This window comes from Mus caroli, unplaced genomic scaffold (genome assembly GCF_978045245.1).
Source record: "Mus caroli unplaced genomic scaffold, Mus_caroli_1 scaffold_2, whole genome shotgun sequence".
Classification (NCBI taxonomy): Eukaryota; Metazoa; Chordata; class Mammalia; order Rodentia; family Muridae; genus Mus; species Mus caroli.
In genome coordinates, this window is record NW_028227257.1 from 113,908,905 (window position 1) to 113,936,878 (window position 27,974).

Consider the following 27,974-nt stretch of genomic DNA (forward strand, 5'->3'; position numbering starts at 1 on the left):
ATTCAAACCTCCCTCATTTCTAGGAAGACTTTAGAGACCTAGAAATTATGTATACACAAACACACACGCACATGCACATACACACCCTACCATCACAAACACAAAATAAGTACAAGAATGATTTCTGTTAGAAAATTCAGACATGTGGATTGATGAAGATAGATGAGTCTTGTTTCAAAAGCACAGTTTGGGGGCTGGAGAAATGTCTCAGTGTCTAATAGCACTGGCTGTTCTTCTGGAGGTCACAAGATTGATTGCAGTCCCTGTACAGTAGGTCACAACCTTTTGTAACTCTAGTTCCAGAGGATTTGACCTTCTTTTGGTCACTATGGACACTAGGAATGCAAATAATTCATATATGTACAAAGTGAAGATATCTATATACTTGAAACAAGATAAAATTTTAGGTACAGCTTGCAGAATACTTGGAATTTTAATAAAGCCAAGGTAGAACAGTTTATGGACAAATGGAATGGCAAGAGCCAAGATTGATTCTACAAGAGGGCATAGAAAGGGCTGTGCTATTACTGGAAAATCAGTTATGTTGTTGACTGTGACAAACATGAGAGAGTGGAGGTGTCATCATGGAATTACTGTAGTGGACAAGGACATTTGGGGTGAATGTGGCAGGCCAATAAAACCAAGATAATATCTTTCTTAATTAGAAGAGAAATGATCAATACAGAAAATAAAAGAGAACATAAAAGACAGGGAGAAATATAAGGTAGAGAAGAGGAGAAGACGAGAAAGAGATGAGGGAAAAGAGAAGGGGTGAGAATGGGAAGAGGAAGAGAAGAGAGATAGGGAGAAATGAAGAGAGGGGAGGAAGGACTTGTATATTACAGTTAATTTACCTAGTGTACAAACTGATAGTCCTTAGCATAAATGGCTTTTATGTAAATATGATGATTGCTGTCTTCTAGTTACCTATTTTTAAATAATCATAAAATATTAACACTATAAAAGAAAAAGAGAAAAGGAGGAGAGAAAGAACAAGAAGGAAATAGGGTGGAGGGAACCCTGTGATTCAGTGTCTTATGTCAGGAAAAGAAACAGTAGGATATGACTGATGAAAAATGCCAGTGTTTATAGCTTGAAAGAGTGAAGTTACATTGACAAAAAGCGAAATAAAGTTTATCTACTAGCATCTTGATATTCATGTATCATATGCACTGATGTTATATCTAATGAGGAGATCAGAGTGAACGAAAATATCTGCAGAAAAAAAAATACATTCATTGCATAACTGTTCCTCTAATACTGTCATGGTGTCACTTGAATTTTTTTTTCACTGTTTATTTTTTTTATTAGGTATTTTCCTCATTTACATTTCCAATGCTATCCAAAAAGTCCCCAATACACTCCCCCCCACACTTCCCTACCCACCCGCTCCCACTTTTTGGCCCTGGCGTTCCCCTGTACTGGGGCATATAAAGTTTGCAAGTCCAATGGGCCTCTCTTTCCAGTGATGGCCAACTAGGCCATCTTTTGATACATATGCAGCTACAGTCAAGAGGTCTGGGGTACTGGTTAGTTCATAATGTTGTTCCACCTATAGGGTTGCAGTTCCCTTTAGCTCCTTGGGTACTTTCTCTAGCTCCTCCATTGGGGGCCCTGTGATCCATCCAATAGCTGACTGTGAGCATCCACTTCTGTGTTTGCTAGGCCCCGGCATTGTCTCACAAGAGACAGCTATATCTGGGTCCTTTCAGCAAAATCTTGCTAGTGTATGCAATGGTGTCAGCGTTTGAAAGCTGATTATGGGATGGATCCCTGGATATGGCAGTCTTTAGATGGTCCATCCTTTCTTCACAGCTCCAAACTTTATCTCTGTAACTCTTTCCATGGGTGTTTTTTTCCTAATTCTAAGAAGGGGCACAGTGTCCACACTTTGGTCTTCGTTCTTCTTGAGTTTCATGCGTTTAACAAATTGTATCTTATATCTCCTAAGTTTAAGGACATTTTAGTTAAAATGCAAGTTCAGTCCTCATTTGTATTGTTCTGGCACTCACTTTGTGGTGTGCTTGAGTTGATAATGGCCAGTAACCTTAGGATTGCCTGTCAATGTTGCAGCCATCTTAATACTGAGTAAGGTGTGCAGGCATGCTAGACGTGGGAATACTGCCTTTGAAGATAAAATCAAATTCTTAAGAAACAAAACAAATACTTTATGACAGGCCCTATGTCCAGCAGTAGTTGGCCAACAACAACAACAACAAAAAGATTGTGATTTTGATTCTTTTGTCAGGGTGGCATGTTTGGAGACAGGGATTCCCTGAGTAGCCCTGGCTGTCCTGGAACTCACTCTGCAGTCCAGGCTGGCCTCAAACTCAGAGATCTGCTTGCTTTTGTCTTCTGAGTTCTAGGATTAAGGGCATAAGCTTTTATTAAAGGTATAAGGCTTTTTGTTATTGTTGTTTTCTGTTGTTTGGCTGGTTGTTTTTGTTGTTGTTGTTGGTGGTGGTGGTGGTTGTGGTGGTGGTGGTGGTGGTGGTGGTGTGTGGGTGTGGGTGAGAGAGAGAGAGAGAGAGAGAGAGAGAGAGAGAGAGAGAGAGAGAGAGAGAATGTTGTTTCTCTTGGAATTTTGTCATTTTCTTTTAACTTGTTATGTTGTTGTTTTGGTTTCTTTGAGAAAGAGTGAAGGAACCTGAAGTTGGTTGGATATGGGTGTGGGGAGGATCTTGGAATGAGTTGAGAAAGGACAAAGAATATAATCAAAGCTTACTATATGAAAAATTAAATAAAATGTGAAATAACGCCCAAAATCTCAAAACAATATTTTGAGTGATTTAGGATCCTAGCTGCTATGAGGCCCATGGGTTAAAATTTGCCAGAGTGACCTCATGCACTCTGAAGCCTGCAAGGGTGACTTCATGGACTCTGAAGCCTGCCAGGGTGACCTCATGCTCTTTGAAGCCTGACTGGGTGACTTTATGTACTCAGTGCTGCTCTCAGTAACATCACACTGTTCAAGTATCTGGGTTGTATTTGCCTTACTCTCTTACACATAGCACAAATAGTCATAAAATTAAGAATATGTATGAAATCAGGAGATAACCTAAAAGTACGCATCCCTTCACAATGACACACACACATATATTGAACTCCACATGAAGTATGCAATTGTTTTGGAAGCTTGCTTGGAAAGTAGAATTTACACAATCAGGTATATTATTTGTTTCTACCTGTTTTATTTAAGTGGAGATGGGAGAATAGGTACAATAGTTAAACAAATCCTCATAGCAGTTACATGTTGAACTATGCTTATCTGAGAATTGAGATGCAGAGTGGATTCCAGTTAGAGCAGACATGCATGGAGAAGTGTTGGCAGTTGTATATTCTTATAATTTCTTTTTCATATGTGTCTGTCAACATGGGAAGCAGTAAGTCATACCTCCTATATCATTATCAGAGTATATGGTAGACTGTATAGTCTATTCTATTGCATATAAGATTAAAGTTTAAGCCAGGCCTGCTGGTAGGTCTATAATTCTCAAACAACAAAAGTATTGCAGATTCAAGTCTTCTGTGGTCTAAACTGTGAGTTCAAGGTCAGCCTTAACAATTTAATGAAATCTATTTTCAAGAGAAAAAAGAATATAAAGATCCTCAGGAGAAATAATGGAAGAGAGTTTGCCCAGCACACATGAGGCCCCTGTCACAGAGGAAGAAAATATTACGTATTTTTTATTTATAAAAATATAGTTATCTTATTATATACCATGCTATGTTATGTTATGTTATGTTATGTTATAAAACATGACATTTTATTTCATAGTTTTCAGAATTAACTGGATTTTCAGTGTTAACTGGATCTAACCCAGGGCCTGCTGAAGGGTGAATAAACACTGTCCTCAAGTTACATTACCAGACGGTACATGTTAATGCACACCCTACATTAATATTTTCTCTGAAGGGGCATATATAGTGAATATTATATATATGTATGTATATATATATACACCCACACACACACTTTCAATTACCATATATAATATATACCATATATATTATAGTAATGTCCATTTATATGCACAAATATAAAAATGAGCACACATATGTATGAATGTACATAAGCCCATGTGTACATATGTATAAATAAGCCCATCCACCTACATATATATCAAACAATGTCTGTTTTAGAATATTTATGTTTCTTACCATATTTATTAAGATTTAGTACTTTAGTATCCACAATCCTTGTGTTTATATTACATAAATTACTATTTTTACATAGGTTCATGTTAATAATATTAAATAAGTTAGGTTTTGTACAAACATTAATTTTTAGGATTTACCTTTTAATTGTTTTATTTTTATTTTTTTATTCAATATTTTCTTTATTTACATTTCAAAAGCTATCCCGAAAGTCCCCTATACCCTCCCACCTCCCTGCTCCTCTACCCATCCACTCCCACTTCTTAGCCCTGGCGTTCCCCCATACTGAGGTATATAAAGTTTGCAAGACCAAGGGGGCTCTCTTCCCAATGATGGCTGACTAGGCCATCTTCTGCTACATATGCAGCTAGAGACACGAGCTCTGGGGGTACTGGTTAATAATTGTTTTATTTTTAATATATTCTTTCTTTTAAAAATAGAATTACATAAACTATCCTTTTATTTTCTCCCCTACAGTGTTTCCCTCATAAATAATATAAACAATTGATGTGAGATTTGACCATTGTTTTTATAACACTTCATTGATTTTTTTCTGATATACAATGAAAATTTTTACTTTCATTAAGTTATGAGATAAAGGCCCTCTGATGCCTTGAATGCAAATACACACACCATCTGAAGAGTTTCTTTTACATTAGTTCAAGGTGTGATTGCATCATAATGACTTTCTTAAATACCAACCAGCAAAAAAGAAAAAATTAATTAATTATTAAAATAAGTGGTGAGCTATTGGGCAAGTCTAAATATAAGTGAAAACTACTCCCTTTGCTTTAAAAACAAATGTCAAAGCCAATGAAAATATGAAATAGTTTCAAACTGGTGAGCATTGGTAATATGTTGCTTCAGTTCTCCATTCTTTTTGTTAACAGTCTTTACTGTGGTTCCTTACAGACTTTCATGGTCTTAAACAGAAGCAGAGTCATCTTCAGGTTCAATGCGGTTTCCATCTTCTGCACGTTGTCTCCTCTAAACTCCTTCAGAAGAGCAGCTATCAAGGCTTTGGTGCATCCATATCCTTTCAAAATGTGACAGGCTGTGTCATCGGCATACTAAAAAATAAGTCCTGATGTTCAGTTATTCAACCCCTGTTGTAGTAATAGTTAATAAATAGCAATTCTTATTTTTCAAATAGAATGACATGTATTTTCAATATTTATAAAAGAATCTCGCCACTTATATCTACAAATGCAATTTATGGGTCTTTTGTTATGTGATTTCTTATCCATTATTCCTTGACCATGGCTTACCCTTTTTCGCCTGCTGATTTTAATCAGTGTTCTCACTGACAGCATACTTATGTGCATGACTAATCTACCAGAATGGATATTGGCAATAGAGTAAGTTACTTAGTTTTGCTATATATAATAAAGTCTGTAATTATATTTTGGTTTTAACATTTTTAATATTTATTGTATTCCATTAAATTACAAAAATATGTTATGAAATGAAACATGATACTATTTATATTTTTAAATGTTTAAAAAGGTTATAAAGACGAGAGGTTTGTTTCACTCACAGCTTTGAAGGTTCAAGAGCACAGTGCCTCTGCTGTTCAGCTTCAGGGACAATTAGGTCCTCTCACCTAATTAACCTGTGGCCCATGGAAACACAGAAGCTCTTTTAGAAGCTGCAATTAATGTCTTGATGCTGTAAGCCCATGATGGTATGAAGCCTGCCACAACTTTCATCTTACTCTTCTCGTGGGCCCCGTGCAAACAGGCAGGCAAGTGCTCCCGTGCCACAAGGACCTTCAAGCGCACCCCACTTCTAGTGCTCCATAAACTCTTGCCTCACCATGATCAGGATCAAGTTATAAGTATGTAGAATATTGTAGACATCCGAAGACAAACCTCATCTTAATATTTCTTTTCTGTATATACTTGTAACAAACATGTATATGCGCACACACATACATATACATATATATTCATCAATTTGGGGGCTTATTTTGCCCTTTCATTCTTCTTACTTAATTCCTGTTGGTGTTATTTTATTTGATTCATGTTCTTGATACCACTTGCCTTTGACTCCTGTCCCAGACTCTTGAATCCTGGAATTACATCTTCTTATCAAGACTTTACATATCTACAGTTCTATATAGACTGAAGGTTTAATTATATTAATTAATTATGTTCATTGGAGTATTTAGGTCCTTTGCTAAATGTATATGCCCTGTTTCACCTCATGCTTGTTTTATTCCTTATTTAAGGCTTTATTTACTTATATATTGCCAGTTTTATATGTTTCGCTGTGCATGAAAATCTAAAATGCCTGTGTTTTAGGAGACTAATGAAACAGTATATTAGAGGATGTTTTTTGCTGGTGGTGGTGGTTTTTGTTTTATTTTGTTGTTTGTTTGATTGATTGCTAGAAAATAAAGCTACTTGGCAATAACTTTGAGCTCTAACACTATTCTTAAAACTAGGGGACTTTGTAAAATCCTAGTAACTATGATACTGACTCATCAAAAAATACTTGTTTGTGTGTGTGTGTGTGTGTGTGTGTCTGTCTGTCTGTCTGATTGTCCTTTCACATGCTACTAAGTTAGTTATGATAAAAAATCCCCATTTGGAATATATTTGATATAATTTAATTATGTACTACTACTGGGAAGAAGTTGTTCATCAAATCCTGTAGCCAATGCTACCACACAGGAGTCACGGAAGCGCTCCAGCAGCTCTTTGCTAAGTTTCTAAGGGAAGAGCCTATTTGATTATTGTCTGATGGATTGTTTCCATCCCACCAAACTGATCAAATTTTACTTTCCAGATAACTTATGCTCCATAGTTGATGACGATCAGAGACATAACATTTCAGAATTAACAATATAGTTTCTTCAACATTTTGTATTTATGGTTTTTTTTTCCTGCAGGAATACTTTGCTTGGGATTTACTCATTTGAAATACTTGTAAAAGTCATTGCAAGAGGTATCTGGGCAGGTTCATTTTCCTTCCTTGGGGATCTTTGGAACTGGCTTGATTTCAGTGTAACTTTGTTCGAGTGAGTAGTATTTCAAGTTTTAAACATTTTAATGGTTTCACTTAACATGTGTCATTCAGAAAATTGTCTCTGGGTGGTCATTATAAATGAAAGGAATGGGTGGTTTGCTGTCTTGTAGAATGTGTTGTAAGTGGTTTTTATTTTTGTTGCTGAGTACAGAATGAACTTAAGACTTAGGGGAGGTATCTAGCTGACTTGAGGCTCAGTATTTAAGCATTTTATGTAGTTCATGGTTTGAGACCAGTAAATATGCTACATATTCAAGTTTTTAAGTACTCACAGACTTTTCTGGAGTGTTATATATAATGCTAATTCTTATCTAACTCTTCAATATTTGTATGGATTCTATTATTTTTCATGAATATAGAAATGATCACTAGAGCCAAATTTCTATTGAAATGATTGTAAAAGAGATTCTACCTTTTCTTAAAAACATTTTTATAAACAATAATAGTAATGTCTACCATATGGTAAGAATAGAATGACATGACTAGCATCATTATAATTGTTGTCATAACTATTAGTATGTGTGTTTTTATTGCTGCCATTAACACTTACCTAAACTGACTGACTACTAGTCTATATTGTGTGCATGCACACATTTATGAAGTTTGAATATATTGTTCCATTAAATTCCTACAAAATTCCTTTGAATAAGGAAATATCCTCTATAATTGACACAATTAGGCACAATATGTTAACCACAAGTCCTGTCACACAGTTAGGAAACAGTGGGTATTATTTCTACATTGGCATCTTGGCCACAGACAAGATTCACTTACACAGCACACACTCTTCCTTTTGTATTCATTGCTGTTCACCATCAGGTTCCTCATCATAAGGAGATTAAATACTTAATATAAGCCATATAATACATAAGAGAGGACTGCCTAGTCTGGCCTCAATGAGAGAAGAGGCACCTAACCCTTGAGAGACTTGAGGCCCTAGGGAGTGGGGATACCTGGTAGGGACTGGGATGGGGCAGGGGACATCCTCTCTTAGACAGGGGGAGGGGGAAGAATGGGTTGTGGAGCTGTCTAAGGGTAGACTGTGGGAGGGAGTGATGACTGGACTGTGGAAAATACAAAATAAATAAATAAATAAATAAATAAATAAATAAATAAATAAATAAATAAATATGTAAAGAAAAACAGCTTGCAGGTTTCCTTATTTTCATTGTCCTTTTTTTTGGGGGGAGGGGGGGACAGGGTTTCTCTGTGTAGCCTTGGCTGTCCTGGAACTCACTTTGTAGACCAGGCTGGCCTCGAACTCAGAGATCTGCCTGCCTCTGACTCCCAAGTGCTGGGATTAAAGGCGTGCGCCACCACGCCTGGCTTCATTGTCATTTTTTTGTAATCAGGTAACATTTCATGAACACAGTATAGTTTGTAGTTTCACTGGAATTTAGCATAGAGCAAAAGTGTTGTAAACTCAAAGCTTGAATATGTGAACTATTACTACATAGGGCTACCTTGTCCAGAGTGAATTTTTATGTCAATCAATAATAAACCTATTTCTAGAGTGGAATCATGGGAATGAGGAATATCCTCAGAAGTATAATTTTATAGGAGCTTTCAAAGACCATGGGTTCAATGTGTTCAAAATAACTCTTCTTTACTCTCACAGGATAATCACAAGGTTTTCAGCTCTAAGCTCCTTTTCAATGCTTAAAACTATAAGAACTTTCCGAATTTTGAAGATTATCCCTTTGAACCACGGTAAGAAATGCTATTGGATTAATTTTCTCCATTGGGTAGTTTTGTGTGTTCATGGAGTCACTTGAACTGTCTGATTATTACTTAGAGAAAAGACATTAAGTTGAAAATTGTCTCAATTTCTCCAAAGCTTCTCAAGCTATCCAAAGATCATCTAAATCTATTTAAGAATGTTAAGAAAAAAATACATTTAAATATTGTTAGATGATATAGCTTGTGATACAAAAATATAGATAAAAATCAGTCATGCTTTTATCTTTATGCCAATTATCTTTATTAATAGTAAAAGAACTTATTTTTTATAAACTCCATGGAAAGCAGAAACAGATTCTAATATGCCTCTTTTGCCTCCTTTCCTCTCATTTCACCAAGAAACCAGTTTAAATGAATGAACATAGCCTAATATGATTATTAGAACACTGTGTCAGAAACACAGATGAATGAGTTTGGGACCTGACACAATGTCACACTTGAGCAAACTACAATAAATTCACAAATTGAAAGGTTTCAATTCCAGAAGTTTTCAAGAGAATCCTGTCCACCTTGGTAGTCTGGCCAGGGTTAGTGTAGATTTATTCCAGTCTTCATTGCTCATACTAATGCTCATATCACACAACATGTAGAACAGAGTAAATATATGTAAATCTTTTATTTATGTTATTTACAAATAATTACAAGTTAGAAAAGATACAGCAGAGTTCAAGAGGTTTTGAAAATAGGCATGAGAAGTGTATAGAGAGCCTTTATTGACAACATAATGTAGCCAAGACAGAGTTGGGGAATAAGATGCTATTCGCGCCATAGGAAGGGTCCGGATAGAGAGTGAAGATACAGTTAAGTCCAGCTGTGAATTAAAAGGGCAAAAACTGAGTCATATTGGAAACTGTAGGTTCAGAGCCAGAAGGTGAGCCCAGAGCCAGGCAGATACCAGTAGCAGGTATTGCATCAGTAATGGAAGAACTGAGCCTAGCTGAAGCACTAGGGATTATCAGGAGTCTGTGTCTTGGTCCTTACCAAAACCAGGTATCCATAGCACTGCCGTGCTAACTTCCTATCACTTTATAGGTTCTGGGGATGGAGTTACACCCTTCCCTCAGTACAGCATGTTCTGTAAAGTCTTGGGCCTGGCTTTTCTGATATGATTATAGTATGCTCATGCACACTTACAGTCTCAGTTTACCCAGGTAAAGTCAAAGGGCAACATGCTTTCATCTTTCATTCTGTGAGTGCCAGGCAGATGGCATTGTTAACAGACATATTGGGACTACAATCATCTCCACCCTCAAAATGTAGCTCAGAACTGCTTATGAAATGGAGTTTTCCTTGGCTAAGGCACCTCTTGAGAAACCACTATTTTACATAATCTGGAATAGAGTAAGGCTTGCCCTGATCTCAGCTAATACAATCCCCTTTATTCTCAGTATGTACCAAGTAGGTATACCAACATGTTCAGGTCAGGAATATTTTCACAGATAAAGCAGAAATGGTGATCCTGTAAGTGGAGGATGGTGGGGACTAGATAGTTTCCATTTCTAAGTGTGTAGGCAGATGCTCTGCTGACCAGTACCTTTAAAATGTCCTTAGAAAGAAAAGGAAAAAAAATGTAGCAGTTTCACTTAGCTGTTGTAAATAATACATCATGTTAAAATTATTAGGTAAGGTTGCCGAAGGGTAGATGCAATGTATCATTATAAGCAAAAGAAAGAAAGAAGGAAGGAAGGGAGGGAGGGAGGGAGGGAGGGAGGGAGGGAGGGAGGGAGGGAGGGAGGGAGGGAGGGAGGAAGGAAACAGAATATAGCAAGCTCACTGAGAACATGCAAGTCTGAATACACTGTCAAAAGTGAAATCTAGAGGTGATTTTCTGGTCAAAACACTGTGGAAAAACAGATGTGTCCACATTACGAACTTGAAATACAGGCTAAGCCATCAAGACCAGTAGACTAAAGGGGTGATATAATGAGATATCAACCTGTAAATATTTACAGTGTCAAGTTGCATATATTAAACAGGGATGTTTTAGGATTTATGAATTATAACCCAGTGAATACACTTAACAAAAGTATTTTTGGTATGTCAACCCAACCCAAGACCCAAGCCAGAGAAGGAAATATTTAGTCCTGTTCTGGTGACAACATGACACCTTTAACTTTCTTTGTACCATGAGAACAATAAGACCATAAAATGTCAGCATTTTCCTCTTTGCCAGAGGAATTGTTAAGAAAGATTAGAGAGTTTTAGTCAAGTCAAGAAAAATAGGACAATAGAGTAGTGAGTGGATGTGTCATGAACATCTTCCTTGTCCAAGGAAAGTAGAGGACCTGCTAGCAACATAGACCATATGGACTGATAGAGGAAGACAGGGAGAGAAGTATGTCATTCAAAAGATAGTAACTTCATCTGTACATTGAATAGAAACAAGAACAAAAATCATCTGGGATTGTAGCTTCATTCACTTTTAAAACTGCTTTTTAGTCTTTAAATTTTGTTTTGCTTTTATCATTTATTGATCCTACCCATCTACCACTACCTCCATCCAACTCACTCTACGGCCCCATTCCATCTCCATGCCACCATTTCTTGAGTTATTAATACAACCTCGTTGCATATGTCAAATTTCCAAAGCTGTGTTGACCAGTCCAAGATGTGTGCCAGATTGTGCCACTCTGATTTTGAGGCTTTTCACAGTTGGGGTGGGGGTGCTAGATTCTGTCAGGCAGAATATGAAATTTAGGTAAAGTAGGCATATCCATACGTTTTAAATATGGTAAAGCGATATGATTATAATAAGATGTATAAATATTAAGTGGTCATACCGGTAATTATTATCAATGCACCAGACAAAGCCAGAGTTTGAAGGAAGGCTAATGAGGTTGGTTCTGTTTCACCTGATGATGAGATTGATAAAGGAAGGAGAGAAAACTGCATTCCATATTCCGCATGATTGACCTCGAAAAAGATATTAGCTTAGATATGAATATATGCTTTCCCAAGATGTATTAGAACACGTTTCTTTGAGTTTTTAATTGAAGGAAGCCTTTAAAAGCAGAAATATACTTTTTCTAAATAAATCAGACGGTATTTTATTTTTCCATTAATTTATAAACTTATTTTACATCCCGATGTCAGTCACCCACCTTCCAGTCCCCCACTCTCACGCAGCCCATCTCCCATTCCCCTCCCTTCCCCTCTGAGATGGGAGAGCCACTCCCCCTGGGTTCCAACCTGTGCACATCAAGTCACTGCAGGCCTATGAACATCCTCTCCCACGGAAGCCAGACAAGGCAACCCAATTAGGCAAACAGGATCCACAGGCAAGCAACAGAGTTGGGGACAGCTCCTATTCCAGTTGTTGGGGGATTTGAATTAAAAACAAGCTGCACATCTGCTATATATGTTCAAGGAGCCAAGGTCCAATCTATGTATGTTCTCTGGTTGGTGGTTCAGTCTCTTAGAGCTTCCAAGGATCCAAGTTATTTGTCTGTTGGTTTTTCTGTGGAATTCCCATCCAGGTCCCTAGGTCCTTCTCCCAACACTTCCATAAGACTCCTTGTGTTCCTTCTAGTCTTTGTCTGTGGTTCTCTGCATTTATTTCAGTCAGCTGCTGGGTGGAGCCTCTCCAGAGGACAGTTACGCTAGGTTCCTGTCTGTAAGCATAACAGTATCGTTAATAGTGTCAGATTAGTACTTGTCCATGGGATGGGTCTCCCAAGTTAAGCTTGTCATTGGCAATTCCCTGACCTCTGCTCCATCTTTACCCTTGTACCTCTTGTAGGCAGGAGAAATTTTAGGTTGAAAGTTTTGTGGGTGAGTTGCTGGCCTTATCTCTCTACTAGGACTCTTGCCTGGCTACAGGAGGTGGACACTTCAGTCTTCCATATTCCTCCACTTTTGGAAGTTTTAGATTTAGACACAACTATGCTGGAGTTTCTGTAATCCCAGGTCTCTGTGCAGGTCCTAGAGATGCCCCACCCACCCACTGAGAGGGGATAGGCAGAGGAACAGGTGTAGGGTGGTGATCAGGTATAGGGAGAACTGGGGCAAGTGAGGGATGATAGACTGAACAGACACAGTATTTTAAATAAGTGCCTATTTGCCTTTCTTTACTGTTTTAACAGCCCAGGTACTGTCAAGCAAACACCCACTTAAAATAATGTTTCTGAATTATCTCATTACGTAGCATTAAGTATCTAATAACTAGCAATGACACAGAACCCTCTAGCTGTGACTGTGGCTCTTAGTATTTGTTAGACCCAGGCAGTAGGACTTAGAAAGGAGGACAGATTTAATGACTTCAAAGGGACAGGCATTTGCCCCAGGAGAGGTTTTCTGAAGCAGCTTTGTTGAAAATATTTTTCTTTTTAAGCTAAAAACACATGTCTTTCTTTCCAGGCCTGCAGTCTATTGTGATGACACTGACCCAGTGTTTGAAGAAACTATTTGGTGCCATTGCCCTAGCTCTGTTTTTTCTGACTGTGTTTTCACTACTTGGAATGGGCCTCTTCATGGGCAACCTGAAGCACAAATGTCTGCGGTGGCCCGAAGAAAATGAAAATGAAACGCTGTACAACAGAACTGGAAGCCTTAACTATAGTCCAGGTGAGAGTCACTCCATCTAATGACAGAGAAGCCTTTAGAGAAATCAACACTCCATTTCGGAGCAAATTATAAATCTTATAACTATATTCAAGAACTAATTTGAATCTCTTTTTCTTTCTTTTTAGTTCAAAATAACAAATTTCCCAATTTTCAGACAGCTAATTGGGAGAACATAAATTTTGCAAAATCCTGTAAATTTAATTTTTAAATTTATTCTAGAGGGATTAAAGTTTACCATTTTGGCCACTTTTGAAATAATTATTTAATTGTATTTTTTCATTTTATCACTTACAATGTTTAAGATTACTCTAAAAGTAAGACAGTCACCTTCATATGGAAATAAAGTCATTAGATTTTGATTACTGATGTACTTTTAAGATACTTTTTAGTTCTACCTTTTAAAGAAAGGGAAACATTTGAAACATAAAACAACAAATAATAATGTAATTTCTTACCTTTTGGACATCAGTAAATAAACTTATGAAATTTTCATAATTTTTCAGAAGATGCACAGCAATAGCTGTGGTACCATCAGCAACAGAATAGGAAACGAGAGGAATTTGATGATGCTTCAAGGTTTTATTCCCTGCTAGATAACGAAGCTGGGGTTCTACACAAGCTAAGACTATATTAAGTTCAACTTTTAACTGTGAATAAACTCATATTGGACTCCTCTCATGTTAGGCCACTGTAGACAATATTTGGGAATGTGTCTATATTTGTCTATTCAAAATACTTAATCTTTTAAACATATGCATCCTTTTATGTTAATTTCATGCTTCATCGTCACTAGCATAAATCATACCAATTGAGCTCTGTGGCCAACTGCATTGTATGATTGTGTTTCAATATGAACTGTAAGCACATGAACACGCTGAATGTTTCATTTCTTGTGTTTCTATCCCAAAACCAAATTTAGAATGGAAGATCAAAGGAGGTGCACATTTTAGTTCTTGAATCTCACTGAAACACCCACTGGTTTTTTTTCGATGTAGCAATGAAAATATACTAATTATTTAAGGTAAACAAATGTTGCCACTTTACTGGTTTTTGAAAAACAACAACAACAACAACAAAAAACCAACCAAACAAACAAACAAAAAAAACTGAGCAAACATACCCACCAGAACTGTTTCTTTCCATCATTGTTAAAGCACAATATTGTAATTTTAAAATCATTTCCAAATGAAACACCATTATGAAGCCTGTCAGCCTTTTCCATTTCATCAATTACATATTAATAACTACAGGAAATAGTGTGTTTATGAAACATTTTAACCCAATGGACATGCATAGTCCTTTCCTATCAAAAAATTCTTAGAACCTCCCAGTGTTATTGGTATCAAATTTCATTTTGATTGTTGCTCAAAAAACCAACCAATAATAACTCATCTTTACGGCTTCACACACACACACACACACACACACACACACACACACACACACACACACACTATGCTACACCACATCTTTTTTTTTTTTTCCTCCTGTAGCTTGGATTCTGAGATTTGAATCTGGAACAGATGGTACAACATTCCTAAACCTGCATATTGCTAGCTGAAGTACCTAATATCTACAACCATAATTTATATTTACGAACAGCAGTTTAGCATGTGCTGACAAACTATGTAGACTATGAAGAATATTAGCAAAGTTTGTGGTTGTGATTAGCATGTCACTGGCACTAGGTTCTCAATACAGAAAGGCTGGCTCAAGTTAGGAAGAGGCCAGCTATTCTGGCTTCAGTTCAGGGATACCATCAGGAACAAATCTTGGGAATGAAGTCCTCAGTGTGCTAAGCAATCTTGGGCATTTTCCTTCAGTGATACTGTCATGTGTGGCTGTTTTATTCATTTTTCCTGGACTCTCACTTCGATGTGCTTGTTCCATCTTCTGTGCTCAGCACTTTCAGAACAACAATGCACCTGAGTTCTCAAAGGTCCCTGGCATGTGCATGGGATGACAACATAAAGATCAAGAATTTGCTCTTTTTCCCTCAACGACACTGGCAGATGTACCTCTCCTATGGAAATCCAGATGGGCTTCATGTGGCTGACTCAAGATGCAACGTAGAACCTTATTTCTTTCTTATATTTTTTCAGAAAGAATAAACTTCTACTACATGGAAGGAGCGAAATATGCTCTCCTTTGCGGCAACAGGACAGATGCGGGGTAGGTAGGACCAGTGCTTTCTTCTAGCATGTCTTTAACACTCATTCAATGGATTTTTGTTTTGCTACTCTTCTCAGTTGCCTATGTTTTCTTACTTTGTTATCAAAGCTAGCAGGGGAGCTGTTTAATTCTTTTTGAAAGTTTCTCACAAAATTCCATAGATTGCAAGTCTTAGAAACAACAGATATGTATTTCTTAGTTGAGCAGACTTGAGACTAGCCCTATTAGCTCATAGGTGGTGCCTTTTTTTTTTTTTCTGTATTCTCATAGTGGAAGTGGGACATAGCCTCTCAGATTTCCTCTGTAAAGGCATTATCCATACACATGAGGCCTCATTTTGATCTGGTCTGTCAGTAAGAGCCCCACATGGTACTACCATAAACTTGAGGGAGTAAACCACCAACCAAAGAGTGCACATGGAGGGACGCATGACTCCAGCTGCATATGTAGCAGAGGATGGCCTTATCTGGCATTAATGGGAAAAAAGGCTCTTAGTCCTGTGAAGGTTTGAGTCCCCATTGTAGGGGAATGCCAGGACAGTGAGGTGGGAAGGGGTGGGTGGATGGGAGAGCAGGGGGAGGGGATGGGATAGGGGATTTGTGGAGGGAAAACCGGGAAATGGGGTAGCATTTGAAATGTAAATAAATAAAAGGTCCAATAAAAAAGAATTCCAATATATCTACTTTGAACCAAATCAGAAATATGTAGTATGAAATACCATTAATTCAATTTTTTAGAAAAGCAATAGGCAGATTTTAGAGTGGCTTATTGTAGTTTAAGAATCTAGGTCACCATATGGCTAAAACTCCAGCAAAGATCTGGTTTATTTTCAGTTCATTCCAGCACGAACAATTGACAAAAGACAATGGAAATTGGCTCTTTGGTTGATAGCTTTTCAAAAAGGTATATTATAGAAATACAGTTATTTTACTTACTTGGGTGTCTACATGTATTTTATACGTATGTATTTCACATTAATAAAATGAATTTTCTAAAAACAATTAATGAAATTATTCAGAAAGGTACCATTATTCTCATGTGTTACCACCATAGACTCTTTTTATTACATTTATGTAAGGAAGAGTGTGGTGTATGTGCCATGGCACACATGAAGATCAGAGGGTATCTTGCAGGAGTTGATTCTCTGTTCCATCATGTGAGTCTAGAGAACTGAACATTGGTGATCAGGCCTGGCAGCAAGTGACTTAACCCTCTTAGCCTTATCATTGGCAGTGTCCTGCAGAGTTTAATGAAACAAATAAGAAAACAGCAACAAGCCACTGCCCAGACTTGCTGACTTGGATGCTTTGCTCTATTGCTTTTCTCTCAGTAGAGATGATGTACCATGTTCTTAGTCTCATTTCCTTCTTGTTTTTATCCCTTACATGCTGGGCATTAATTACATACCTATGGAAGATAAAGCACCCTTGTATAGTTTATACTTTGGGTGACTGTGAAGTTTTATTGCCTAGTTTCCATTCTATCCTCAAAACCAGCTTTTGGGTCCTTTTCTCTTATTCAGTAGCCCTCCACTTTAAATACATTCTGTGTACCTTGTGAAGGCATCTGGCTATGAATGTTAAGAACATGATTAATAGAAACCAGATGGTATTTCACCTCCAGCACCATAGCTATCAGTATGGTAAACTACCCCAAATTAGGAGATGAATATATCACCCAGCGTGCCTCTGCTCTGGGTCTTAGGGTTTCAGTCTAGCAAGTCTCCATGCAGAAGCATTTTTAAACCACTTCTTCCATTATATGACTAAGGCCTGTGGCATGGCCAACCCCAAAATAATGTGGAGAGAGAAACTACACAAAGCCTTGGAGTGAAGAAAATTGGATTTATTGAGCCAATACCATAATAATGAGCCACATTACTCCAACCTTACATAGATAAAGGTTTGAGAACTCCCTGAAAGGAAAGAAAATAAATATTTAATGAGCTCTTTTCCCCCAAGTGCTAGCTCTGCTTTTCAATTATTAATATGACAAATGTTTTCTCGCCCTTAAATAATGGGAACTAAGGGTCTGAGGTGAGATCACTTGAAGATTAAGACTTCAAATATTGTAGTTTATTTTTATCAGTGCTATTTTCTAATATTTATACTTTCACTATGACATTCAGAGAGTTTCATGTCCCTCCACCCTCCCCCTCTCACTCTCTCTCTCTTTCTCTCTTCCTCCCTCTATCTGTCCCCTATCCTCCTCTTTTTTACTTTACTCAAATACTCAAAATACTAGGAAAACAGATTACCACTGAGTTACACTTTTAGCTTCTCCAATCTGATTTTGAGCAGCAAAATTATGAATAATAATATATTATACTCTTGAAATTGCAAAGTTTTCTTGCCATTGTGTTGTAGATATGTGAGTAATGCACGAATTACCTAACTTAGGCACTCAACAATGTATAAATATTTAAAGCATATGTGTGATGAATATATACATTTTGTCAATTTAAATCAGTCATTGAACAATGGCTTTTTGGAAGCCAATTTGAAGGTACTTAAGATTCTCTTTCAACACTTTTCATGTGCATCAACCTGAAATACAACTGATTTTTAGTGTTTTCTGTAAAAAGAAAATTGGCTTTATACAAGGGGCTGTCCCTGTGCTCTTGGGCAGAAGAGAGATAGTATTTATAACTGGCCCATTGCCTGGAAGCTACTTTATAACAAACATTTCTTACTTTTTTTTTTTTTTGTCTTCTTTAGCCAGTGTCCAGAAGGTTATGTGTGTGTAAAAGAGGGCACAAATCCTGACAATGGCTTCACAAGTTTTGACAACTTTGGCTGGTCCCTTCTTGCTATGTTTCGATTGATGACACAGGATTATCCTGAATTACTTTATCACCAGGTAAGAAGAGATAGTGTGAACTGCACATGATAAAGGTAGCTTCTCCACCTTTGCAAAATACATGCTAAAAGGTAAGCGAAGTCGCTATAAAGAAATTGAGAACACACACACACACACACACACACACACAGTGTATGAGGGGAAGGATTGTGTTAAGAAATCCAGAGACAGAAGCAAAGGATGGCAACTGCTAAAGGTGAAACACCCCATCCACTGCTGTGCCCTGACTGGTCTTTGATATTAAATCTTGAAAATAATGCCTCAAGGTCATTGCACAGAGTCTGGTTTACAAGGCTTCACTTCGGACATTTCAACTTTAGAGTGGTGTCCAGTGAGAGCATTCAGTAGTAGTGACACTCAATTTTTAATCCTGATCTTACCCATTGCATTCTAGTACATTTTCTCCGCAATGGACAGCAGCAACAGCTTCAGCACCACCAGACACATAGTCGTGGAAGCAGCCATCTACTGAGTGAGGGTGGGGGTGGTGGTTATGCTAAGCTATGTTATTTATGTGATCAGTCACAATAAGTACATAAGCAACTAACACACTTTCAGCCCAACATAAATTTATTGAGATATAATACCATATAAAATTGAAGATAATCTGTTTACTTATATTTTATATACAATTTGATTGGATGGAATAACATCTCCAAATTTTCATGGATGGAGCTCACTTTCTTCCCGAGAAGGCCATGATGCTGACCTGTTTGAATATGTGATATATACAATGAACACGTAATTATTGAGTAAAAATATTTTTTTTTTGGGATGGATCCCTGGATATGGCAGTCTTTAGATGGAAGATCCTATTCTTTTTTTTTTTTAGAAAGAAAGATAATTTATTTTTAAACAGTAAGGATAAAAATTTTAAAATAAAATACTGGTTAAAGACATTATGATCTATCTCTTTTAGGTTTTTAAGAATAATGTTAATTCTTTTTTTTATGAAAAAATATTTATTTGTTCAAATAAATAAACAGGTAAAATTAGGCAGTCTCGGTTGCTGTATTCAGTCAACCCATTTTTTTTCCTTTTTATTTTTATTACATATTTTCCTCAATTACGTTTCCAATGCTATCCCAAAAGTCCCCCATTGCGCCCCCCACTTCCCTACACACCCATTCCCATTCTTTTGGCCCTGGCATTCCCCTATATTGGGGCATGTAAAGTTTGCAAGTCCAATGGGCCTCTCTTTCCATTGATGGCCGACTAGGCCATCTTTCGATACATATGCAGCTAGAGACAAGAGCTCCGGGGTTCTGGTTAGTACATCATGTTGTTCCAACAATAGGGTTGCAGATCCCTTTAGCTCTTGGGTACTTTCTCTAGCTTCTCCATTGGGAGCCCTGTGATACATCCAATAGCTGACTGTGAACATCCACTCCTGTGTTTGCTAGGCCCCGGCATCGTCTCACAAGAGACAGCTATATTTGGGTCCTTTCAGCAAAATCTTGCTAGTGTATGCAATGGTGTCAGCGTTTAGAAGCTGATTTTGGGATGGATCCCTGGATATGGCAGTCTCTAAACGTCCATTCTTTCATCACAGCTACGAACTTTGTCTCTGTAACTCCTTCCCTGGGTGTTTTGTTCCCAATTCTAAGAAGGGGCACAGTGTCCACACTTTGGTCTTCATTCTTCTTGAGTTTCATGCGTTTAGCAAATTGTATCTTATATCTTGGGTATCCTAAGTTTTGGGCTAATATCCACTTATCAGTGAATACATATTGTGTGAGTTCTTTTGTGATTGTGTTACTTCACTCAAGGTGATGCCCTCCAGGTCCATCCATTTGGCTAGGAATTTCATAAATTCATTCTTTTTAATAGCTGAGTAGTACTCCATTGTGTAAATGTACCATAATTTCTGTATCCATTCCTCTGTTGAGGGACATCTGGGTTCTTTCCAGCTTCTAGCTATTATAAATAGGGCTGCTATAAACATAGTGGAGCATGTGTCCTTTTTACCGGTTGGGACATCTTCTGGATATATGCCCAGAAGAGGTATTGCTTGATCCTCCGGTAGTACTATGTCAAATTTTCTGAGGAACCGCCAGACTGATTTCCAGAGTGGTTTTACAAGCTTGCAATCCCACCAACAATGGAGGAGTGTTCCTCTTTCTCCACATCCTCGCCAGCATCTGCTGTCACCTGAATTTTTGATTTAGCCATTCTGACTGGTGTGAGGTGGAATCTCAGGGTTGTTTTGATTTGCATTTCCCTGATGATTAAGGATGTTGACCATTTTTTCAGGTGTTTGTCTGCCATTCGGTATTCCTCAGGTGAGAATTCTTTGTTCAGTTCTGAGCCCCATTTTTTACTGGGGTTATTTGACTTTCTGGCGTCCACCTTCTTGAGTTCTTTATATATATTGGATATTAGTCCCTTATCTGATTTACGGTAGGTGAAGATCCTTTCCCAATCTGTTGGTGGTTTTTTTGTCTTATTGATGGTGTCTTTAGCCTTGCAGAAGCTTTGTAGTTTCATGAGGTCCCACTTGTCAATTCTTGATCTTACAGCACAAGCCATTACTGTTCTATTCAGGAATTTTTCCCCTGTGCCCATATCTTCAAGGCTTTTCCCCACTTTCTCCTCTATAAGTTTCAGTGTCTCTGGTTTTATGTGAAGTTCCTTGATCCACTTAGACTTGACCTTAGTACAAGGAGATAGGAATGGATCGATTCGCATTCTTCTACATGTTAACAACCAGTTGTGCCAGCACCATTTGTTGAAAATGCTGTCTTTCTTCCACTGGATGGTTTTAGCTCCCTTGTCGAAATCAAGTGACCGTAGGTGTGTGGGTTCATTTCTGGGTCTTCAATTCTATTCCATTGGTCTATTTGTCTGTCACTATACCAGAACCATGCAGTTTTTATCACAATTGCTCTGTAGTAAAGCTTTAGGTCTGGCATGGTGATTCCACCAGAGGTTCTTTTATCCTTGAGAAGAGTTTTTGCTATCCTAGGTTTTTTGTTATTCCAGATGAATTTGCAGATTGCACTTTCTAATTCGTTGAAGAATTGAGTTGGAATTTTGATGGGGATTGCATTGAATCTGTAGATTGCTTTTGGCAAGATAGCCATTTTTACAATGTTGATCCTGCCAATCCATGAGCATGGAAGATCTTTCCATCTTCTGAGATCTTCTAGAATTTCTTTCTTCAGAGACTTGAAGTTCTTATTATACAGATCTTTCACTTCCTTAGTTAGAGTCACGCCAAGATATTTTATATTATTTGTGACTATTGAGAAAGGTGTTGTTTCCCTAATTTCTTTCTCAGCCTGTTTATTCTTTGTGTAGAGAAAGGCCATTGATTTGTTTGAGTTAATTTTATATCCAGCTACTTCACCGAAGCTGTTTATCAGGTTTAGGAGTTCTCTGGTGGAATTTTTAGGGTCACTTATATATACTATCATATCATCTGCAAAAAGTGATATTTTAACTTCATCTTTTCCAATTTGTATCCCCTTGATCTCCTTTTGTTGTCGAATTGCTCTGGCTAGGACTTCAAGTACTATGTTGAATAGGTATGGAGAAAGTGGACAGCCTTGTCTAGTCCCTGATTTTAGAGGGATTGCTTCAAGCTTCTCACCATTTACTTTGATGTTGACTACTGGTTTGCTGTAGAATGCTTTTATGATGTTTAGGTATGGGCCTTGTATTCCTGATCTTTCCAAGACTTTTATCATGAATGGGTGTTGGATCTTGTCAAATGCTTTTTCCGCATCTAACGAGATGACCATGTGGTTTTTGTCTTTGAGTTTGTTTATATACTGGATTACGTTGATGGATTTCCGTATATTGAACCATCCCTGCATCCCTGGGATGAAACCTACTTGGTCAGGATGGATGATTGTTTTGATGTGTTCTTGGATTTGGTTAGCAAGAACTTTATGGAGTATTTTTGCATCAATATTCATAAGGGATATTGGTCTGGAGTTTTCTTTTTTTTTAACTCTTTTTTTTTGATTTTTAATATTTTTATTACATATTTTCCTCAATTACATTTCCAATGCTATCCCAAAAGTCCCCCATAGCGCCCCCCACTTACCTACCCACCCATTCCCATTCTTTTGGCCCTGGCATTCCCCTATATTGGGGCATATAAAGTTTGCAAGTCCAATGGGCCTCTCTTTCCATTGATGGCCGACTAGGACATCTTTCAATACATATGCAGCTAGAGACAAGAGCTCCGGGGTTCTGGTTAGTACATCATGTTGTTCCAACAATAGGGTTGCAGATCCCTTTAGCTCCTTGGGTACTTTCTCTAGCTTCTCCATTGGGAGCCCTGTGATACATCCAATAGCTGACTGTGAACATCCACTCCTGTGTTTGCTAGGCCCCGGCATCGTCTCACAAGAGACAGCTATATTTAGGTCCTTTCAGCAAAATCTTGCTAGTGTATGCAATGGTGTCAGCGTTTAGAAGCTGATTATGGGATGGATCCCTGGATATGGCAGTCTCTAAACGGTCCATCCTTTCATCACAGCTACGAACTTTGTCTCTGTAACTCCTTCCCTAGGTGTTTTGTTCCCAATTCTAAGAAGGTGCACAGTGTCCACACTTTGGTCTTCATTCTTCTTGAGTTTCATGCGTTTAGCAAATTGTATCTTATATCTTGGGTATCCTAAGTTTTGGGCTAATATCCACTTATCAGTGAATACATATTGTGTGAGTTCTTTTGTGATTGTGTTACTTCACTCAAGATGATGCCCTCCAGGTCCATCCATTTGGTTAGGAATTTCATAAATTCATTCTTTTTAATAGCTGAGTAGTACTCCATTGTGTAAATGTACCATAATTTCTGTATCCATTCCTCTGTTGAGGGACATCTGGGTTCTTTCCAGCTTCTGGCTATTATAAATAGGGCTGCTATGAACATAGTGGAGCATGTGTCCTTTTTACCGGTTGGGACATCTTCTGGATATATGCCCAGGAGAGGTATTGCTGGATCCTCCAGTAGTACTATGTCCAATTTTCTGAGGAACCACCAGACTGATTTCCAGAGTGGTTGTACAAGCTTGCAATCCCACCAACAAAGGAGGACTGTTCCTCTTTCTCCACATCCTCGCCAGCATCTACTGTCACCTGAATTTTTGATCTTAGCCATTCTGACTGGTGTGAGGTGGAATCTCAGGGTTGTTTTGATTTGCATTTCCCTGATGATTAAGGATGTTGAACATTTTTTCAGGTGTTTCTCTGCCATTCGGTATTCCTCAGGAGAGAATTTTTGTTCAGTTCTGAGCCCCATTTTTTAATGGGGTTATTTGACTTTCTGGAGTCCACCTTCTTGAGTTCTTTATATATATTGGATATTAGTCCCTTATCTGATTTAGGATAGGTGAAGATCCTTTCCCAATCTGTTGGTGGTTTTTTTGTCTTATTGATGGTGTCTTTAGCCTTGCAGAAGCTTTGTAGTTTCATGAGGTCCCACTTGTCAATTCTCGATCTTACAGCACAAGCCATTACTGTTCTATTCAGGAATTTTTCCCCTGTGCCCATATCTTCAAGGCTTTTCCCCACTTTCTCCTCTATAAGTTTCAGTGTCTCTGGTTTTATGTGAAGTTCCTTGATCCACTTAGACTTGACCTTAATACAAGGAGATAGGAATGGATCAATTCGCATTCTTCTACATGTTAACAACCAGTTGTGCCAGCACCATTTGTTGAAAATGCTGTCTTTCTTCCACTGGATGTTTTTAGCTCCCTTGTCGAAGATCAAGTGACCGTAGGTGTGTGGGTTCATTTCTGGGTCTTCAATTCTATTCCATTGGTCTATTTGTCTGTCACTATACCAGTACCATGCAGTTTTTATCACAATTGCTCTGTAGTAGAGCTTTAGGTCCGGCATGGTGATTCCACCAGAGGTTCTTTTATCCTTGAGAAGAGTTTTTGCTATCCTAGGTTTTTTGTTATTCCAGATGAATTTGCAGATTGCACTTTCTAATTCGTTGAAGAATTGAGTTGGAATTTTGATGGGGATTGCATTGAATCTGTAGATTGCTTTTGGCAAGATAGCCATTTTTACAATGTTGATCCTGCCAATCCATGAGCATGGAAGATCTTTCCATCTTCTGAGATCTTCTAGAATTTCTTTCTTCAGAGACTTGAAGTTCTTATTATACAGATCTTTCACTTCCTTAGTTAGAGTCACGCCATGATATTTTATATTATTTGTGACTATTGAGAAGGGTGTTGTTTCCCTAATTTCTTTCTCAGCCTGTTTATTCTTTGTGTAGAGAAAGGCCATTGATTTGGTTTTTTTTTTTTTGATTTTTAATATTTTTATTACATATTTTCCTCAATTACATTTCCAATGCTATCCCAAAAGTCCCCCATTGCGCCCCCCACTTCCCTACACACCCATTCCCATTCTTTTGGCCCTGGCATTCCCCTATATTGGGGCATGTAAAGTTTGCAAGTCCAATGGGCCTCTCTTTCCATTGATGGCCGACTAGGCCATCTTTCGATACATATGCAGCTAGAGACAAGAGCTCCGGGGTTCTGGTTAGTACATCATGTTGTTCCAACAATAGGGTTGCAGATTCCTTTAGCTCTTGGGTACTTTCTCTAGCTTCTCCATTGGGAGCCCTGTGATACATCCAATAGCTGACTGTGAACATCCACTCCTGTGTTTGCTAGGCCCCGGCATCGTCTCACAAGAGACAGCTATATTTGGGTCCTTTCAGCAAAATCTTGCTAGTGTATGCAATGGTGTCAGCGTTTAGAAGCTGATTTTGGGATGGATCCCTGGATATGGCAGTCTCTAAACGTCCATTCTTTCATCACAGCTACGAACTTTGTCTCTGTAACTCCTTCCCTGGGTGTTTTGTTCCCAATTCTAAGAAGGGGCACAGTGTCCACACTTTGGTCTTCATTCTTCTTGAGTTTCATGCGTTTAGCAAATTGTATCTTATATCTTGGGTATCCTAAGTTTTGGGCTAATATCCACTTATCAGTGAATACATATTGTGTGAGTTCTTTTGTGATTGTGTTACTTCACTCAAGGTGATGCCCTCCAGGTCCATCCATTTGGCTAGGAATTTCATAAATTCATTCTTTTTAATAGCTGAGTAGTACTCCATTGTGTAAATGTACCATAATTTCTGTATCCATTCCTCTGTTGAGGGACATCTGGGTTCTTTCCAGCTTCTAGCTATTATAAATAGGGCTGCTATGAACATAGTGGAGCATGTGTCCTTTTTACCGGTTGGGACATCTTCTGGATATATGCCCAGAAGAGGTATTGCTTGATCCTCCGGTAGTACTATGTCAAATTTTCTGAGGAACCGCCAGACTGATTTCCAGAGTGGTTTTACAAGCTTGCAATCCCACCAACAATGGAGGAGTGTTCCTCTTTCTCCACATCCTCGCCAGCATCTGCTGTCACCTGAATTTTTGATTTAGCCATTCTGACTGGTGTGAGGTGGAATCTCAGGGTTGTTTTGATTTGCATTTCCCTGATGATTAAGGATGTTGACCATTTTTTCAGGTGTTTGTCTGCCATTCGGTATTCCTCAGGTGAGAATTCTTTGTTCAGTTCTGAGCCCCATTTTTTACTGGGGTTATTTGACTTTCTGGCGTCCACCTTCTTGAGTTCTTTATATATATTGGATATTAGTCCCTTATCTGATTTACGGTAGGTGAAGATCCTTTCCCAATCTGTTGGTGGTTTTTTTGTCTTATTGATGGTGTCTTTAGCCTTGCAGAAGCTTTGTAGTTTCATGAGGTCCCACTTGTCAATTCTCGATCTTACAGCACAAGCCATTACTGTTCTATTCAGGAATTTTTCCCCTGTGCCCATATCTTCAAGGCTTTTCCCCACTTTCTCCTCTATAAGTTTCAGTGTCTCTGGTTTTATGTGAAGTTCCTTGATCCACTTAGACTTGACCTTAGTACAAGGAGATAGGAATGGATCGATTCGCATTCTTCTACATGTTAACAACCAGTTGTGCCAGCACCATTTGTTGAAAATGCTGTCTTTCTTCCACTGGATGGTTTTAGCTCCCTTGTCGAAATCAAGTGACCGTAGGTGTGTGGGTTCATTTCTGGGTCTTCAATTCTATTCCATTGGTCTATTTGTCTGTCACTATACCAGTACCATGCAGTTTTTATCACAATTGCTCTGTAGTAAAGCTTTAGGTCTGGCATGGTGATTCCACCAGAGGTTCTTTTATCCTTGAGAAGAGTTTTTGCTATCCTAGGTTTTTTGTTATTCCAGATGAATTTGCAGATTGCACTTTCTAATTCGTTGAAGAATTGAGTTGGAATTTTGATGGGGATTGCATTGAATCTGTAGATTGCTTTTGGCAAGATAGCCATTTTTACAATGTTGATCCTGCCAATCCATGAGCATGGAAGATCTTTCCATCTTCTGAGATCTTCTAGAATTTCTTTCTTCAGAGACTTGAAGTGTTTATTATACAGATCTTTAACTTCCTTAGTTAGAGTCACGCCAAGATATTTTATATTATTTGTGACGATTGAGAAGGGTGTTGTTTCCCTAATTTCTTTCTCAGCCTGTTTATTCTTTGTGTAGAGAAAGGCCATTGATTTGTTTGAGTTAATTTTATATCCAGCTACTTCACCGAAGCTGTTTATCAGGTTTAGGAGTTCTCTGGTGGAATTTTTAGGGTCACTTATATATACTATCATATCATCTGCAAAAAGTGATATTTTGACTTCATCTTTTCCAATTTGTATCCCTTTGATCTCCTTTTGTTTTCGAATTGCTCTGGCTAGGACTTCAAGTACAATGTTGAATAGGTATGGAGAAAGTGGACAGCCTTGTGTCTAGTCCCTGATTTTAGAGGGATTGCTTCAAGCTTCTCACCATTTACTTTGATGTTGGCTACTGGTTTGCTGTAGATTGCTTTTATCATGTTTAGGCATGGGCCTTGAATTCCTGATCTTTCCATGAATGGGTGTTGGATCTTGTCAAATGCTTTTTCCGCATCTAACGAGATGATCATGTGGTTTTTGTCTTTGAGTTTGTTTATATACTGGATTACGTTGATGGATTTCCGTATATTGAACCATCCCTGCATCCCTGGGATGAATCCTACTTGGTCAGGATGGATGATTGTTTTGATGTGTTCTTGGATTCGGTTAGCAAGAACTTTATTGAGGATTTTGCATCAATATTCATAAGGGATATTGGTCTGAAGTTTTCTATCTTTGTTGGGTCTTTTTGTGGTTTAGGTATCAGAGTAATTGTGGCTTCATAGAATGAGTTGGGTAGAGTACCTTCTGTTTCTATTTTGTGGAATAGTTTGTGAAGAACTGGGATTAGATCTTCTTCGAAGGTCTGATAGAACTCTGCACTAAACCCATCTGGTCCTGGGCTTTTTTTGGTTGGGAGACTATTAATGACTGCTTCTATTTCTTTGGGGGATATAGGGCTGTTTAGATCATTAACCTGATCTTGGTTCAACTTTGGTACCTGGTATCTGT

General features: G+C 38.1%; 1 protein-coding gene across 1 annotated transcript in view; it reads left to right on the forward strand.

The window, feature by feature from the left end:
- Positions 1 to 27,974, forward strand: part of Scn7a (sodium voltage-gated channel alpha subunit 7) — a 107,936-nt gene that overhangs the window by 27,872 nt on the left and 52,090 nt on the right. Inside the window, exons 3-9 of the mRNA XM_085834812.1 lie at positions 5,071 to 5,188; positions 5,426 to 5,516; positions 7,052 to 7,180; positions 8,807 to 8,898; positions 13,285 to 13,491; positions 15,594 to 15,663; positions 18,381 to 18,522. Of these exons, the coding sequence (XP_085690938.1) occupies positions 5,071 to 5,188; positions 5,426 to 5,516; positions 7,052 to 7,180; positions 8,807 to 8,898; positions 13,285 to 13,491; positions 15,594 to 15,663; positions 18,381 to 18,522 (849 nt within the window). The remainder of the gene's footprint in view (positions 1 to 5,070; positions 5,189 to 5,425; positions 5,517 to 7,051; positions 7,181 to 8,806; positions 8,899 to 13,284; positions 13,492 to 15,593; positions 15,664 to 18,380; positions 18,523 to 27,974) is intronic.